At 46.1% G+C, this 19,491-nt stretch overlaps 1 protein-coding gene across 2 annotated transcripts in view; it reads left to right on the top strand.

Annotated features, from left to right (window-relative positions):
* Positions 1 to 19,491, top strand: part of PPHLN1 (periphilin 1) — a 401,076-nt gene that overhangs the window by 66,858 nt on the left and 314,727 nt on the right. For both annotated transcript variants that reach the window (XM_069628026.1, XM_069628027.1), the window contains exon 4: positions 16,823 to 16,917. In XM_069628026.1, the coding sequence (XP_069484127.1) occupies positions 16,823 to 16,917 (95 nt within the window). The remainder of the gene's footprint in view (positions 1 to 16,822; positions 16,918 to 19,491) is intronic.

Here is a 19,491-nt window from a genome sequence, read left to right as displayed (position 1 = left end):
AAGAAAGAAGCATAATGCTTGCCTCTGTGTCTTTAATAGAATTAAGACTTTCTTATAAGTTATTCTGGAAAATCTTTATTTTGTCATGAATATTTAATGAAACAGAAAAGGAAAATCATCACAGCGTGCCCTTAATGATTACGCGTGTTTCGGCATACGCCTTTTTCAAATCCGGGCATGTCTCATTGTATAAAAAATCCTGGGGTGATGTCACACGGAAATTTTATAATTTGTTTCTTACCTAATAGTGGAAATCTGAAGCAGAGAAACTGGGGCTGAGGCTACTGTATGGCAAGTAAAACGAAAAACATTTTAGCTCATTCAATTTTATCAATAAACATGTTTCATTCCAAAAACATCAATGGCATATATAAAAAAAATACTCGGCATGAAAAAGTATTCAACATACATTATTATATTCTATCTTTACATACATCATTCGATAATCTCAAATCATCTAGAAAAAGAAAAGATAACAAAAGAATGAGGCATGGATGAACACAGTTGCAATTATTGTACAATGCTTGTAAAGAACCATGTTTTAATCATACTTCCACTTCTTTTGGGTTCGGTTAACTACATTTACAGCCTGATTCATGGAATTATTTGCGTGAAAAATGCAGATTTGCGCGCCTTTCTGCCCGAAAATCCCTGTTTGAAGTATGGGGATTTTCGGGCAGAAAGGCGTGCAAATAATTCCATGAATCAGGCAGTTAGTTTTAGTATTAAGATTCATAATTGTTCAATAATATGAGTAGTAGGACCAGTCTTGGTGTGCTTTAACACTTAATGTGTCACTTAATGTGTTACTTACTGAATTGTAATTTACTGTCCGGTACAAAGTGACAAACCTCTAGATATAAATTAGAGGTTCTGTGCTAATTGGATGAGTCTGCATCGTCATCTGTTTAATGCTCATATATTGAACGCTACAAGAAAATGTTCTTACCATTGGTGGTCGTCTTGTATTAGTTGATTCTAGATTCAATTTCAAGGGTTAGATCCCTGTGAAAAATATATGTATTTTCAAACATGAATTGGACCGTTTATGCCTGGACACCCATTCAAAACTGAAAAGCACTAATCCAATCGGCGCTATGAAGCCAGTTTCAGACATAACATTTAACAGGCGGACCAGTTGGCCTCCTATTGTTAAATAAGCACTGTATGCTTCTGTTTAAAGTCTTGTGTGGAAACGAACGCATGCTTTGAGTTTAAGAAGCGCTTACCCTGAAGGGTGTGCGCTTCATGATACTATCTATTTTACTGACCCACATTACTTGTACTGTTTGTTTAGCATATATTTCTCATTCCCATAGTTAAAACTGCTGTTAGTTACGGACCTGGAAAATATTGACTGTCTCTTACCGTTGCTTCGCATTCTTTTACCCGCGTTGGCTTGTTGTTAGGATGCAGGTTGCCGTCGCCATTAGGTTAATGTTGTGTTTTGGTTTCCAAGCAAACACTGGGGCATGTGTCCATTTTCTCTTTCGTTGCTCTAGTGAATTCGATGCCATCTTTTGGGCATCATCACTGTAATTTGCTTTAGGCTTTGGTAGATAGCCCAATCCTCATAAGCTAAAGTACACTATAATTGAAAAATTCAGTTGCGGTATCTATTTGTATTAGTATTTTTTTATTATTTGTATCACGCACCGAACCCTGAGTTAAGTGGGGGCTGGAAATCTTAAGTGTTACAGGCAAACATATAGATATTAGCAAACAGTCAGGTAGACCAATGGTTACAGTTAGGTTGAGTGACAAATATTACAATTGAGAGCAGGAGAAATGGGCAGTAATAGGTAGAGAGCATAAGGAGCAGCATCATATAGACCTTAATCTCAACTGATAGGCTTATCATTAAGCCAGCTTTTTTACTCTGGTTTTGAAGGCAAGGAAGGAGGGTTCCAGTCTGGTGGAGAGAGGCAGGGAGTTCCAACATTTGGCTGCTTGCACTGGGAAGCTGGCTCCCCCCGTAGTTTTAAGGTTGAACCTTGGTCCTGAGAGGCAGTGGGCAAGGGCAGATCTGGTATGCCGAGATGGTTGATGTTTGTGTAGGCTAAATCGTTGTAAATCATTGTAGATACAGTGCACATATGAGCATTAATACGCACCACGCCTACCCTCCCCTTGGAGTACGGCGTTCCCCAAGGCTCGGTTCTTGGCCCTTTCCTATTCTCGCTACACCTCTCTCCTTGCCCCTGTTATCTCCTCATTTGGTATTTCTCACCATTTCTATGCTGATGACACCCAACTCTTCCTTTCTTTCTCTTCCTTCTCCTCTGACCTCCACCTTAAACTCTCGTCATGTCTCACTGCCATTAAAAACTGGATGTCATCCCGCTTCCTTTCTCTCAATACTGATAAGACTGAAGTCATATTCTTTCCCTCCAATACTCTTCCCCTCCCTCTCCTCCACCTTTCATTCATTTTCCCCCTTCTAATCTTCCTATCTCTACCCACGCTCGCAATCTAGGCATACACTTTGACTCCTCCCTCTCCCACCATATTTCTCTTACCTCTCGCGCCTGTCGCTACCACCTCTTCAATATTTGCAAAGTCTGCTCTTCTCTCACCTTCCATGCTACTAAACTTTTAATCTCCTCCCTCATCTTCTCTCGCCTCTTCTTTTGGTCCTCTCTACTCTTTGGACTACCTGTTTCTCATCTTGCTCCCCTCAAATCAATCTACCACTCAGCAGTCCGTACCCTCTGTCTCCTTGCCCCGCATGACTCCATTTCTTCTTCACTTTGCTTTCTTGGCTGGCTTCCCTTTCACTCCCAACTTAAATTTCATTTCCTCTACCTAGTCTTTAAATCCCTCCACGATCTGGCTCCCCCTTATCTCTCCTCTCTCCTCTCTTTCTATACTCCTTCCCACTCCCTTCGTTCAGATCACTTCCTTCTCACCGTCCCTCCTCCCCCATATGCCTCCTCCCGCTTCCGCTCCTTTCAGCACCTAGCCCCCTCCACTGGAACTCCTTACCTCTCTCAATCCGCTCTATACCTACCTTTTGAGGGGATTGGATCCTCCAACGTATTCCATATCTATGACAGTAATCACCACAGCTGTACTGCTTCAGAAAATCTTTCGGCGTCCTGCGTTGATGACGTCGATACGCTGTTCTCTAGGGCCTCCGTCGAACCAACGTCACCGGATGTTATAAGTCGGACGCACGACCCGTAGCCTCAGTTCAGTTTTTTCCACAAACGTGTTCGCTTCAGAGATCTTGGCGCGCCTCGACTCTTCCGAGTTCTATTCTTTCAGTTCCTCGAACCTGTTTGTTTGTGATATCTATGATGTCCTCGTCTTCTATCCCGCGGCCGGGTTTTAAGAAGTGTCGGGAATGCGGGTCCAAGATGTCGTTGACGGATTCGCACGTCGCTTGCCTCTGGTTCCTCGGTGGGGACCACGACATGGATGACTGTGTGGACTGCCAGTCGCTTACTTCGAAGGCTTTGCGGGAGCGTAAGAAGGAGCTTTCTGTAGGTAAGGTGGCCAAGCCCCGGAAGTTGAAGTCCACCGGCCTTTCGTCTGACGATACGAGGGGCCACTCTCCGTATCTTCGTCGTTAGTCCGGGGAGTCTCGGTCCTGAAGTAGGTCCCTCCATTCCTCTGCCTCTTCGAGGCACTCACGGAAGCCCCGTCACCGGTCGCCTTCCTCGTCCGAGGACTCTGCCCGTCAGCGTGTTGCTTGTCCCAACAAGCATTCCACTCCTGCCGAATGGGATTGATTTCGGCAGGAGATGATGGCGATTTTTCAGTCGCAGGGCTCCGGTTCGTCCGCGCCGGCGAAAGACGCCAGCCGTAAGCGTGCTAGAGACACTACTCGCACGCCTTCGGGCTCGAGTGGTCGTCGCGATCACCGGGCGCCTTCGAGGTCCTGGTCGGACAAGGTTGGTCGCTCTAGACATGCCCGTTCCAGGTCCCGGTCCTCGACGCCCTCGAGACCGTCGGAGCCTGTGAAGAGGGACTCTCTCGAGGCTCTGCCTCAGAGGAAGCCATCGGCACCTAAGCTGTCGAAGGACACGCTCGGGGCTCCGCCCTCGAGGACTGTCGAAGCTGTTGGCGCCACGCTCGACACCGATTCCATCGACTCCCTCAACGCCTTTCGAGGCTGTTTTGTCGGAGGTACCCAATGGCACGGTGGAACCCCCTAGAAAGACTCTGGCCAAGGCTAAAAATGTCTTTGTCCCTTTTTCTGTGCCCTCATTCCAGCCTCTGGATTATATTTCTGAGGTGGAGGAAGGTTCTGAGGAAGGTTTGGTTCCTGATACGGTACCGGACGAGATTTTGTCTGGTCAGAGCCAGATTGAAGACCTGCGTCAGTCGTTGCACGACGGCAGTGGTCTGGACACCTCACCGGAGGTGGAGTTCTGTAGGCTTGAGCCTGGCACCCATGCCGAGTCCTCTTACCGGCACCTTATGTCGAGGGTAACGGAATACTTGGGGTGGTCTGCGCCACCAGTGGATTTTCTGCAGGATGACCTGACGGATATCCTCGACCAAGGTCCACCAACTGACCCGGTACTGCCATTCCATATGGCCTTGCAAAGAAGGGTGGCGACGGCTTGGACTGCCCCGGAGAGTCTCCTGGCAGTGAGCAAGTCTTTGCCGCGAAAATACCGTCCAACCAGTAGTGACCCCTGCTACTTGACCATGCACCCCACTCCAAGAGTTTGGTGGTGCAGGCGGCTAAGGCCCCAGCAAAGCAGGTATCGTACCCTACCATCCCTCCTGATAGGGACGACAAGCGTTTTGTGATGGCTGGGCGAAGAAAGTGTTGGGGGTATGGCTTTGCAGGCAGCCAACTCTGTGTGTGCCTTGTTACGTTTCATGCACACTCTGTGGAACTGTATTTAGTTAGCGGCTGATCATATTCCCAAAGGGGAGGAACGGGATGGTTTTCTTGCCATGGTGCAGGATGGTAGGGATGCCATGTGAGAGTCCGTTCAGTCGGGTCTGGACATGGCAGATTGTGTCAGACGGTCCATGGCGACGAGCACTGTAATACGCAGGTTTGCGTGGTTGCGGAAGTCGGGGTTTGCTCCTGATGTGCAAGCCCGGCTCCTCAACATGCCCTTTGACGGGGAACATCTTTTTGGCAGCAAGGCTGACGAGAGCCTTGAGAGGTTGCAGACCTCCAAAGCTGCAGCGAAGTCGTTGAGCGCTGCAGTTCGCCAACCTCTGCCTTTTCGTCCTATGGGACAGCGATGGAGGGGAGGTTCCTTTCGATATTACTCATCCTTTAGTAGATCGAGAGTAGCTGCAAGTCAAAGGGGCCGCCGTAGGAGTGCCAGAGGTGGGAAACTGGGTACTCAAGGTGCCAAGGCCGCTCGGGCAGTTGCCTCTTTACCCTCAGGCAATGCCGCAGCCGCTTCAGCTCAGTCATGAGGCCATGTGGTTCGCCTGTTGGGGGAAGGCTGGCACAGCATCTTGTATAATGGCGTGCCATTACTTCAGATGTGTGGGTTCTGGAGATCATAGCTCACGACTACTGTCTTCCTTTCCGTCAGAGGCCTTGCGACAATCCACCAGGGAATCTCTCTTTGAAGAGTCCAGATCCGCTCCTTGCGCAGGAAGCCCTGCTGGAGAAGGGCGCCATAGAACTGGTGCCTGTAGCGGAGAGGAACAAGGGATGGTATTCCCCTTAAGACGGGGGATTGAGACCCATCTTGGACTGGCGCAGTTTGAACAAACTCCTCAGGAAGGACAGGTTCAATATGGTTACTCTCTCAAGTCCTCCAGGCCCTTCAACTTCAGGACTGGTTAGTGTCTCTCGACCTCAGATGCTTACTTTCATGTGCCGATCCATCCCAAGCACAAGAAGTACCTGAGGTTTGGGGTTGGTGACTCGCACTTTCAGTTTCGGCTCCTGCCGTTCGGTTGACCTCTGCCCCGAGGGTTTTCACCAAGCTCATGGTGGTGATGGCAGCATATCTCAGGAAAGGGGGGATTCACGTCTACCGCTACATGGACGATTGGATGATCAGGGCGCGCTCTCCCGAGCAAGTCTTGTTTCATCTGTCCGTCACCTGCCACTCCCTTCACAAGCTGGGCTTCTCCCTCAACTTAAAGAAGTCCCATTTGACACCAACTCAGCGGCTCCAGTACATAGGAGCAGTGCTCGACACATCCCTGGGGCAGTGTTTTCCTCCCCAGGTGACGGCTCTTCAGATTCAGCAGATGGCACACAAGTTTCAACATTCCCAGAGTCTCCCGGCGTTCGAGTTCTTGAGGTTTCTCGGCCTCATGGCATCCTGCATTCTTCTGGTGCCAGAGGCCCGGTTGCGGATGAAATCTCTGCAATGGGCTCTCAAGATGCAGTGGTCACAGTCTTCCGGCAGGATGTTGGACCCCGTTCAGGTGCTGCCCTCGGTCGCTCAGGACCTTCTGTGGTGGTCTGACGAAGGCAATCTGAGGGGGGCTCCATTTTGGCTACCCTGGCCGGAGGTGACAATTGTGACGGACGCATCCCTCGCGGGATGGGGAGCTCATGCCAACGAGTTGACAGTCAGCAGTTGTTGGTCTCCATCGAAGTCCAGGCTCCATATCAATCTGTTGGAGCTGAGGGCCATCAGGCTTGCCCTGAAGGCTTTTCTACCGACTGTGCGAGGAAAGAATGTCCTGATTCTGACGGACAACACAGTGGCCATGCACTACCTCACAAAAAGGGGGGGCAGGGTCACTTCCTCTGTGCAGGGAGGTGATGCAGCTCTGGTTCTGGGCCATCCAGCAGGGAATTTCGATCTCAGCAGTTCATCTGGCCGGAGACGAAAACGAGACAGCGGACGCTCTGAGCAGGCAGAGCGTGATCTCTCACGAGTGGGAGTTAGCTCAGTAGATTCTCCTGGAGATCTTCGCCCTTTGGGGGTCCACTCAAGTGGATCTCTTAGCCTCCAGTGTCAACAGGAAGTGCGAAAGGTTCTGCTTGTGGGAATTTCCTCCAAGAGGAGCTTTAGGAGGCGTGTTCATGGTGGAGTGGTCCTTCCCACTACTGTACGCGTTTCCTCCAGTCCCTGTCATCCCGCAAATGCTGCAGAGGTTATGGAGGTTCGGTTCCCGGATGATCCTCATTGCTCTGGCATGGGCCCGGAGGACGTGGTACCCGGACCTTCTCGACTTGTCCATCTGCCCTCCACGTCGTCTTCCCTACCGAGATGATCCGCTCTCCCGGGAGGGGGGGGGTCAGGTTCTCCATCCAGGGGTCATAGCCCTCAACCTTCACACTTGGCTTCTGAAAGGTTGAGATATAAGGATTGGGACCTCCCTGAAGACGTGATGGAGGTGTTGCTTTCAGCCAGACGGCCGGCAACAAAGTCCCTGTACCGTTGCCGTTGGAGAAAGTTCTGCGACTGGTGCAGGGTTAAGAATGTGGATCCTTTTTCATGTGACATTCCTGTGGTTCTGTCTTTTTTGCTTTCTGTAGCCCACTAGAGCTGTAAGTGGGTACCATTAAAGGTTACCTGGCGGCTCTGTCCATATTTAAGCGCTCGTCTGCGAAGTGTTAATCCCTTTAATTTCTCAGTTTCTGAAAGGGCTCACTAATGTGTTCCCTCCGTCACCTTTCCAGGTGCCCGGTTGGGATTTGAACCTTGTTCTCAAGTTTCCAATGGGTGCTCCATTTGAGCCTCTACATTCTTGTCCTTTGAGACTGTTAACCCTGAAAACTGTATTTTTAGTTGCGGTCACTTCCGCTCGCAGAGTGAGTGAGTTACAGGCACTTTCAGTTAAGCCACCCTTCACTGTGTTTCATAAGGACAGGGTTGTCCTTTGAGTTCGTCCTTCCTTTCTTTCGAAAGTGGTGTCTGAATTTCATTTAAGCCAGTCATTCTTCCGGCATTTTATCCTTCTCCGCATCCTGGTAAGGACGAGGAGAGGCTCCATAGGTTAGATCCTAGGAGAGCTTTAAGTTTCTACATTTCACGCATGTCCCGGGTCAGAGTGGATGATCAGCTCTTTATAGGTTACGCTGGAAGGCGTTTGGGACAAGCTGTCACTAAGCAGACTTTGTCTAGATGGATTAGCTTGGCAATTTCTGAATGTTACCACTTGGTGGGTAAGGACCCTCTGGTAGGTTTACGGGCCCCTTCTACTAGGGGTATGGCTGCCTCTACTGCCCTGCAGAGGGGTGTTCCTATTCGTAACATCTGTGAAGCAGCCACTTGGGCTTCGGTCCATACTTTTGTATGACACTGCTCCCTAGATTCTATCCATGGGCATGATCTGGCCTTTGGCAAGGCAGTCCTTTACTCTGCAATTTGATTGGGCATTCTAAATTTCTATATTCTAAATTCTTTTTCCCTCCTCCATACGTTGGTACTGCTTTGGGAGTCTGTCATAGATATGGAATATGTCAGAGGACCCAATCCCCTCGAAGAACAAGTTACTCTCTTACCTGGTAACGTTCTTTCAATGGGATGGTCCGACGATGTATTCCATATTGCTCCCTCCCTGCCTACCCCGCTACAGAATTTCTTATGCGATTGCAGCTTACGTTTCCGCAACGCCTTCTGTGGTCATATTGGCAGAAGATTGGTGCCACACGTTCTGGGGAAAAAACTAAAACTGAGGCTACGGGCGTCGTGCGTCCTACTTATAACATCCGGGGATGTCGGTTCAACGGAGGCCTTTGAGGTCAGCGTATCGACGCAGGACGCAGACGCCGAAAGATTTTCCGAAGCAGCACATCTGTGGTGATTACTGTCATAGATATGTCATCGGACCATCCCATCGAAAGAACGTTACCAGGTAAGAGAGTAACTTGTTCTTTCCTCCTTCCGCACTTCCGTGAAATCTCACCTTCTCCATTCCCCACCATGAATCCTACCCCACCTCTTTCTCTCCCCTTCCCTTAAATCTTTCCTATGATCCTCGCTGCCCCCCCTTTCCCTCACTCATTTTCGCCCTTATGCCCCTTCCCTCCTCCTTCCCTTCCTTACCCCTTCCCTATTCCCCCACAGATTAATTGCTCTACCTACTGTTTTTATTGGTTCGCTTCATGATTGTTTATTGCTTCTACTGTTATAATGTTCTATGTATTCTGTTATAATGTAAAGCGCTCTGGATGAAAGCGCTATATAAACAAATAAATACAAATATTATAGGATAAGAGGAATAGGCTAGTACATGTTGCTCAGGATCAACCGGGAGAGTAGCAAGGCCGGGGAGTTGGCTAGCTTATAATCAATACAAGAACCGGGTCATCAAGATAACAAGACAACAGAGTGTGTGAGTTCATGAGAGATATCGTACACAATCACAGTAACGTACAAGTGGTTTCAATGCTTAATGGACATCAGAGAAAATGCAAGGAAAAGGCTAAGAGCTAGCTAATAGTAGGAACAGTGTGCATAGCCAATGAAATGGCAGCGCATGCAGATAGGCTAGTTCGAAATAGGCTATTGTGTGCCAGATCGAGTGAGAGATTGAATAGATGAGCTGGTTAGAGGTAGATGCAGTGTTCCGGTTGGGCTTGTTCAGAGTGCATATTGGTGTCTATCCGTGCTCAGTGTTAGTAAGTATGATTACCCGGCTGCGAGGGGAATGTGGAAATTAGATTGTGTCTATTCGTCATATGAGAATTAAATACCAATCAATATAGATTGTGATAATTGCATAATTTAGAAGTAGTGAATGGATAACATTATTCGATACGCTTAAATGACCAATGCTTTCAATAAATTGATTCTGGGAATTTGTTTAATTCATATATGTCCACTTAATACGGTAAATCTATATATTCAAGAACATATTATGCAATCATAGATTCCTCATATTTTAAAAAGAAAACCCCTATAACAAGCAGAGATGCTAGCCTGATAATTTCAAAACGGTACATATAGTGTGATGCTTTCACCATGAAGAATTCGGATTGAGCTGGCACCCAACCTGTCTCGCACGCCCTTTTACAAATACCCAGGGCCACAACGTATGTGCCTTGGGTCCCCCTCTGCCATGCCGTATTCCCGGCACCGAACATCCCGCCTCCTTGCCCCCCCCATCCGACCTGATTGGCCTTCCAGAGTGCCCACAATACAGGCCTAAAGGCCTGGCTGCAAACACAACTGCACCACTGCCGCGGCCATCGGAGGCAAGGTACGTGTGTGCTGGCCCCAGCCCCAAAGACAATGTGAAAATATCCCTCTTGTGCTTTAAAAAGCATGTGGAGCGCGGTATGCGCCTTGGGTCCCCCTCTGCCATGCTGTATTTCCAGCACTGAACATCCCGCCTCCCTGCCATCCCATCCGACCTGATTGGTCTGTTACACCTTCATGACAACCCATCCCAGGGCAGCCCTCTGCCTGTGTAGCACTGCGGCTAAGGGCCCTGAGGCAAAGGGTGGCTCCTATATTTGCAGTGCCAGAAAGTGTCAGCCGGGGAAGCCAATGAAGTCCACAGTCAACAGACACCAACAAAAACTGTAAGTGTAGCATGGGTGGGGTGTAGAGCAATTACTCTACTCCAGAAAACCCCTGCCACTCTGCCGTACCTTTCCATAACGTAGACTTCCATTGATTTACACCATGCACACTTAGAGAGATTTGTGACCACCAGCCTAAATCTATTCATGGCTGGACTGCAAATGTTGCATTGCATTACGCACTAACTTACTTGCCAATGTTAACTAGTGCCACACCTAGAGAGAACTGTGAACATTGGCCTGTGTTGCATCTAGATAGGATTATGAATGTTAGCATGTGCCACACTTAGATGGAATTCTGAACTTTAGCCTCCTTCACATCTATATAGAAATGTGAATGTTAGCATGCGCCATACTTGGATGGAGTGCTTAACCTGCGTCACATCTAGATAGGATTGTGAATGTTGGCATGTGCCACACTTAGATGGAATTGTGAATGATGGCAAGCATCACACCTAGGCATTGCAAGGACAGCAATGCCAATTAACCGAATCACTAACAATTTCATTTCTCTGCATGCACCGCTCAAACTCTAACCAAACACAACCACAAGCCTACAACACAACAATCCGCACAAACGTCACTGCACCAATAAAACAAACCACACATAGACTCGCACAACAGCACACGACGACTACCAACCGTAAAACACCCCAAGCCCAGCCAACGGACCCACTGGGCTGAGGCTGCCAATAGCACATCACTTTTACAGCTGATTCCCACTAACTCACCCCTCCCCCCTTCCCTTTTTCAGAGCCGCCAGAGCGCCAGGGACCACTCCGGTGGTGATCGTGCGTGGTGCAAATATCCTTTAACATTAACATCGATACAGCAACTGCATTTTTCAATTATAGTGTACTTTAGCTTAGAAGGATTGGGCTATCTACTTAAGCCTAAAGCAAATTACTGTGACCATGCCCAAAAGATGGCGTCGAATTCACTAGAGCAACGAAAGAGAAAATGGACACATGTCCCAGTGTTAGCTTGGAAACCAGGCACATTATTAACCTAATGGTGACGGCAACCCGCGTCCTAACAACAAGCCAGCACGGGTGACAGAATGCAAAGCAACAGTAAGAGACCGTCAATGTTTTCCAGGTCTGTAACTAACAGCAGCTTTAACTATGGGAACGAGAAATATATGCTGAACAAACAGTACAAGTAATGTGGGTCAGTAATATAGATCATATCGTGAAGAGCACACCCTTCAGGGTGAGCTCTTAAACCCGGAAAGCATGCGTTCATTTTCATGCGTAAGACTTTAAACAGAAGCATATAGTGCTTATTTAACAATTGGAGGCCAACTGGTCCGCCTGTTAAATGTTATGTCTGAAACTGGCTTCATAGTGCCGATTGGATTAGTGCTTTTCACTTTTTAATGGGTATCCAGGCATAAACAGTCCAATTCATGTTTGATAATGCACATATTTTTCACAGGGATCTAATTCTTGAAATTGAAACTAGAATCAACCAGTACAAGAAGACCAATGGTAAGAACAGCATTTTCTTGTAGCCTTCAATATATGAGCACTAAATAGATCACAATGCGGACTCATTCAATTATCACCGAACCTCTGTAATTTATATCAGTTTGTCACTTTGTACCGGACAGTAAATTAACATTAAGTGTTAAACCACTCTAAGAATGGTCCTTCTACTCATATTATTGAACTATTATCATGAATCTGAATACTAAAACTAAATGTAGTTAACCGAACCCAAAAGAAGTGGAAGTATGATTAAAACCTGGTTCTTTACAAGCATTGCACAGTAATTGTACACCAACCCCTGTCTTTCTGTCACAACCGTACTCCCATTATTTTTGATTGATTAATATTGGATGTGTTTATACATCACTGATGGAATTGTAATACTGTGTCCACACTGAGATCAGTACAAGAAGACCAATTTGTTTTCTTTTATGAGTTTATACAATAAGACATGCCCTGATTTGAAAAAGGCGAATGCTGAAACATGTGTCATCACTAAGGGCACACTATGAAGATTTTCTTATTCTGTTTCATTAAATATTGATGACCAAATTCAACTGGCGCAGAGCTACATGAGTAGTTGTGATGTTCTAGTTAGTGCGTTTTTTGCCTTTATACCGCTTTACTCACCAGGATGTGACAGTTAAGAGAATTGATGGATTGGACTAAAAATAACCCAATATACTACAAAAGAAATGGTGAACAGAAAGGTGTCACCAACTAGACCAGCTTTTACAGAAGCCAAGGCAAGCTTTATATCATTTTCTTAGAGATCGCCACCTGATACCACCTCCACGTGCTACTTTAATCCTCTATTACCTCCTGCTCAAGGTCACAGTCACCACCTTGTACCACCACCTCCTCACTCCCTCCTTTAAATCAGTGTTTGCCTCTGTTGAGATGGATTTACAAAATCAGCCAAGGGGGGTGGATTTTGTAGGCCACCGTAGTTGTTAAACAGGGAATACACTGAGAGGCTAGCCAAAACCCAATCTAGGTAGGTGAACGAGCAGCCAAGGCTTACACTCAAGAAAGCTAAGTGGTCTAGGGCTACAATGGTTCCACACAGAGCAACACTTAATAATTCAAGTTAGACGGTGAGTATGTTACAATAATTATTTATTAGGCTTTTAGGTACACACGAAGCATAGAAAAATCACAGGTAATATTGTCAATCAAACCCTTACATAACTTGTATACACTTACACCATAGAAATAGAATTGCATGTGTATTAAATGCTAGTGCAATACGGGTGAGCAGTCAGATGCAAGACAAATAGGTAGAATAGTTACAATAAGCACAGACCAGTTCACACTATCTTATGAAGTCCATCCCTAAAATGTATGGAGCTTGTGCCCAAAAGTCTCAAGTTCCAAACTATGGTTTCTTCATGGAAGTTATTTCAGAAATGATGCAGTGGGCTGCTGTGGTGCTTTGAATGTTAGTATTTACCCCAGATCGGGTACGTACCCCTCTATCCTATTCCCAAGGTAACCCCTAGGAAATAATCCTTCGCCCAGGTGCGATGACCAAAGGCCAGGCAGGAGGGAGTTGAGGCCAATGGCTGTGCACCCAATGTTGCTCTATGGAGGACATGCGGGCACACACAGTTGAGTTCTCTAACCCCTATGACTCTTCTTCCAGGTGACATTTCATGTCTTCTGGAATTTGCTGGGAATGCAATCCTCTGTTCTGGGTTTGGGTGAGGGAAGCCCAGGAGTCGTGGGTGCAGAAGTCACTTTTCGGGTCAGCGCTGCACAACAGACTGTTCCAGACAGCTTCCAGAGGAAGACCCCAAATGAAGAAAAGGTGAAGAGTTTGGCAGTGCCGACCCTTCAGGACACTCACGGCAGTGCAGAAAGATTGTTCCACTGGAGGCTACTGCGTTTAGGCGATCTTTCAGCAGTGAACACAAAAGCAGCCCCAACACACTTCCCTTGTGATGTGGTGGCTGAAATTGCGAAGACAGGTGACATGTGGCATACGCTGAATTGTCTGGAATGTCCCAAGGCTCTGCTGAGAACGACTGCTCCAGCAAGGTAGATCAAAAAGGAGCTGGTCGGTTCACCGAGTGGTCCAGGGACACTTCTAAAGGCTTCCAAGGCACGTATCCTCAAGCAGGGGTTGAGATTGATTGTTCCCACAGGTCCAATGAACGAAGCACCAACAAGGGCAAATCACTGGAGTCTATGCTGATCAGCTGCATCACAGGCTGCTTTTCTTTGTAGAAGTCTTCATTCCAGCAGTGATCTGTCGAATAGCTGCATGTGTCCTCCTTTTATCCAAGATTAAGCCTGGGAGCAGCAGCAAGACCACCAATAGTAAGGATCTGCAACCTTCAAACAGCCCAGGGATGCCCAATCCTGGACAACCCCTGCTCATCACATCCATCCAATAACAGACTTTCGGGCACCAGAGGACGTGAGTTGGGACTAGACAATCCCAGCCTGCTCCTCTGACTCATAAAGCCCAATTGCCTGCAAAAGAAGGAGCTTTCCCCTGTGAAAGGGTTACCATAGAAGGCATTTCCTGATCTCAGAAGGCAAGAAGAAGGCCAAAAGGCAAGATGGCCAAAGAACAAACGACCGTCTCATGGCACGGCCATTTTAAAGTGGTACCCACCTTTTGGTAACCATTTGCAGTAAATGCAAAAGTGCATGAGAAAAATAATGCAAACCCAGTAAAAATCACACGGGTGCCCCCAGCTTGTCTTGGGCACATTATCAAAGTAACCAAAAATCCATCAAGTAAACATTTAAAAGGATGCAAAGTACCCAAAATGCACTTCACTGTAAGGTGCTGTGTGCAGTTGTAAAAATACAATTATTCCAAAAGAGAGTCTCTCAGTACTGACAGTCTTGGGGGCCAGTCAGTTTCCCTAGAAGTATGAACAAAACAGGCAACGGAAGTAAAGTAGAAGGCTTTGCAGTTCTCCAAATGTCAGGACGTAGTTAAAAAATAAGCAAAAGGAAGGTCCCATAGGAGTATACGAAGGGAAAGGTGCAAGAAAGAAAATCTTTCCCAACAGCCCCCAATGTTACCCCTTCTTCAGTACTGCCCTCAACCTCTAGCAAATTCTCCTACTCAGTAGCACTACCACTTCCAACATCTGACATTGCTACCACCACCTCAACAGTACTGTAAACACTTGAGGTTCCGACCACCTCCTCAGAATCTTTTATTGCCTGATGTTATCACCTCTTCTTCAGTATTTCCTCCATGCTTCACACTCTTGGTCAGAAAGTCCTTGCCCACCCATCTTACGGTGTGTACCTAGGCGTTAGTTTCTCTCGCCTCTTCTTTCAAAAGTCTTCTATTCTCGCCAACTGCTTCCATATTGAAATAACTGTCTCCACCCACTCATAACCACATAGGTTATCTTGGTTGTATGGGGCTCTGACCCCCACCCTTTAGGTTTGAGCTCTTTGTGAGTCTTTGCACCTGTGCTCTATAAATGGGGTAGCGGTGGGATTGATTTTTCCTCCTGGGTTCCTCTTGGCTTATTTTGTGCTTTAGGAGCTGGCCTAAGCATTCATCTAGCCTGGCTGCCATTTTGGAATCCATTTCCTCCTCCATGGTAATGATTAGTACTACCTGGGAAGGATATGGCCCCCTCTGGTTCCACAGTATGTGAATCTGGTGCTGGAAGAACCTCTGAGCATTTGTCTATCTCTTCAGAAGGTAAAGAAAATATAGATTGATTGGTCACGTTTTAATTGGTATCTCTTTGCAGAGAAAACACTTAATCGGTAGACAATGGAGCCACGGATGTTACTTGTAGGAAAGTATGCAAAATCGAGCGGGGTCTGGGAAACTATCTACCAGCACAAACACAGCCCATTGGCTTGTTCCTGGATGGATGGCCCCTGGGAGAGTCTCAACCAAGTCTTTAGCTCCCTGTTCTTTTCACAGAGAAGAAATGTCCCCGCACATCATCTTTCTCCTGCCCAGGGGCAGTCCAGCACCGAAATGCTAGGCAATTCTCCTCTGAACAAGAGTACTACAGCAACCCCATTCACGTGTTTCACCCTAAGTTACCAGGGGAATCCAGACGTGGACCCCTTGCTCACTGCTCTTAGAGAGGCACAGCTTCACCTCACTGATGATGCCCAACTAGGCTGAAACACGTGCATGGGGTTTCCCAGACCACCCTCTCTTTTGTAGAAAGGTAGGCTGCTGGAAAACAGTAGACCGGCAAAATTATTTCTCATTAAGGCATTCGGGGTTTGGGAAATTCCCCTAGCCCTCTGACGTGACTACTTTACAGAGAAATGTACTTGCTTTTTTACTGCTGGTGATTTTGGTGTTTTTAGAAATGGGGCATTCAAAATCTTTTCCCTTTGACCTCCCATGCTCCTTGTGATGTTTTACACATGTGTGAAATGTCCCAAGAAGCTCCCTGATAGTAGTCGTTCAGCTAACCAGCCTTATCTAAGCTAACAGCAGGAACAACTTTAAATGAGTATGTGTATTTAAACAGTACAAACGGTCTTTGCGTAAGTAGTTAATTGTACTGATGTAATTATTATGGCCTTGAAAGAATTCGTTATTGGTTTTAGGCAAATGCATACTTTAAGATGCCGTTCATTTTTGACCTCGTGCTTCTCATGAATGAGCGGTACTAGTATTATTCTCATGTATGTCACTGGAAATTGTGTAAGTATATATACTGTCCTTAAATCTCTATCCCTAAAAAATCCTTGTTTATTCAGTGGGTTCCTACAATGAATTGAGCGCATCTTTGTGTAGATATGTTGTTTCCCTTGCCAACTCTGGTAATGATTAAAGAACAACCTACCATGCCATAGTAACAGTCACACATTCCTTGTGTTTTCCATCAGGTTACATTAATGTTTACGATTCTTGGTTAAGGAGCTCATTATTGATTTTTTTTTGGCTCCTTTTTAGTGGCTTTTAGGAGGGATGATATGTGGCCTGAGGAACGGCATGACTATGAACGGGGACCTCGATCGCGTCTTCCACCTCGAGGGATGCATCCTGAGGTCAGTATTTCGCCAGCGGCTATTGTACTTTTTCCCTTTTTATAGTAATCCAATTTACAATTTAGAAAAAATGCATGGCTCTGATAAATGCTGGTTTGCAGTTTTTTTTTATTTTTATCTTCAAGAGGGATCAAAGTTGCCACGTAAAATCGGGAACTTGAGGTTTACCAGTATAGTACAAACAATCGATAAATCAATCATTTGGTTATGGTTTGCAGTTTTTTTTTATTCTTTTGGTCCATACATGCTAGTCTGTGCTTGTAGAGCGCGGTGCGATTTATTGTGTGCTTTTAATTCGTCTTCATAATGGAAGTAAATGACGGACGTGAGATATCAAATATTGCTGAATTTAAAAAAAGTGTCGGTTAGCTACATAGGTACTTGGAAATGTGTTTCAGGAGCTATAGTGCATGAAGCAGCACTATGTGAATGAAGTTATGTGCAAATCTATAGGAATAGATAGTGTGTGGGAGTAAGACCTGAGTAAGTGGGAAACCTTGTGAAGCTTCGTGTGAAAGTCCCTGTGTGGACTCGGTTTTCCTTCCAAATGTTCCCATTTTGCTTTTGTTGGCATTTTGGAAAGAAGGTGGAGCGCAATAGTATCCTTTAAAGCCGGGAGTTGTAAAAGCTTATTGGCGGCAGTATTCACACACTGAGGCCAGGCATATATGGACGTCTAAATATGTTTCTTCTTCCGTAGGTATTGGTATTAAGAAAACATTTTTATTTAGATGAAACCTTAAATATTTTGCTAAATTAAATCAGCTTTTGCGTTCTGCCTTTTGAGATTACCGTTCAAAGCGTAGATCTTACACTTTTACTCCATCATATTTTGCTTCTCAGAACATATTTACTAAATGTACATAACTATTGCATTTTTATAGTCTGTTAATCAGTGAATGCACAGTACAATAAATTATGTATTGCTTTGTCCCTCCCCGTTTTCCACTATTCTCTCCATCTGTCTCCCTTCCTCTGTCATTCTCTCCCCCCACCTCTTTCCTCCTCCCACTGACCCTAATCTCTCACATCTATCCATGATAAACATTCCAACCACTTACTTTCAGAACTTACCCCATGCTAATGATATTACCATTTCAATTGCTGGCTTCCTGTTGAATTTCATTATGCTAAACTTGTAGCAGCAATAGCAGCTTTCAGAACAACTGGTCTACATGAACCATACAATTCCGCAGTAAATGCATTATTTACAACATCTCAACATTTTCTCCAATCACCTGTCGTAATCCAACTCTGATGAAGTCCCCTTGATTTCCCCTCCCCCGCCCCTTTAGAGATATGGGGTACTTAACATTCTCTGGCACCGATCCCTAAACAGCTTCAGGATTATAGTGAAAGCCACGGTGGCCACTGACTTTTTATGGCTGGTTAATAGCTTGCATCTTGTGGTTTTTGCCCCTGTCGTTCTTCTGAATCTTCCTGTAGCATTTGACATCATTCATCACAATATCTTGGTGAAAAGACTGGCATCTTACTGGGGCAACCGGGGAAGTTGCATTGACCTGGATTGCGCCCTCGGCCACAGTTACATTTGGACAATTCACCACCTCACGGTTTGAAGCTACTTGGAGGAGTTCCATAGGGCTCCATCCACTCCCCATGTATGTTCAACATCTGTACTTGCCCCAACAGATGTTTCCATTTTAACTGTTCTTTTTTAACATGTAGATCAAATACTTGCATCTCAGACTCCACATAGATGCTAATCTTTTGCCAAATAATGCGCACCTTGCAGAATGACTGTTTGCAGTTGAATCCTCCATGTTAGAAAGCTGACTTTGCCTGAATCTAGGAAATAATGGAAATCTTTCTTGGGTTACTTGTACATGCTCAAACGAACTATACATTGTTGTTGTTATTATTATTATAAGGGTAATTATTTAGCACAGACCTGGTTTTGGGAAGCTACAGAGTGCATTACAAATTAAATGGGGGTGGCGGTACACATTGAAGGAAGCAGAGATACAAGGGAGCGTGGAGCTACCAACTGGGGACAGGGGCGGGCAATATGGCAGCAAAGGTTCTACAAGCAAGAAGGGGAGGAAATAGTAAGGAAGCAGATCACAGTCTCAGGTAGGGTGGCAAGTTGAGGGTGTGAACCTATATGTTAGGGAGGCGGCATTATTTGAAGAGGAGGGTCTTAAACCCCTTCCTGAAATGTAGAAGCTAGGGGGTGAATCTGATGTTGAGAGACGAGGTTCCACAGTCTTGGGGCATAGACACAGAAGGCCGTTCTTCTGATTCTTTCCTTCCTAGACCAGCAGTGTCAAGTCTGTACATGCCCTTACTTCTGGTGGATCATAGGCCTCTGAAGATGCTGAGTTTCTCAGTGAGGTAGCTTGGGGAGTTCAGGGTGACAGATGATGCAGCAGGATTTGAGTCTTGTGTATCACCAAAAGGACAGTATAAGTAACTATCCAAACCAGTCATCACAGAGATCCCCTTTTAGAATTCTGAGGAACCAATATATTGAGCAAATTGCCCCTCACTGCATACCAGTGCAAAATGTAGGGGAAAAGATATGTTTTTGCAGGACTGGACCTTAAGATTGCT

The sequence above is a fragment of the Ambystoma mexicanum genome, chromosome 12, assembly GCF_040938575.1.
Source record: "Ambystoma mexicanum isolate Mex_15411 chromosome 12, UKY_AmexF1_1, whole genome shotgun sequence".
Classification (NCBI taxonomy): Eukaryota; Metazoa; Chordata; class Amphibia; order Caudata; family Ambystomatidae; genus Ambystoma; species Ambystoma mexicanum.
This window is presented reverse-complemented; position numbering and strand designations above follow the sequence as displayed.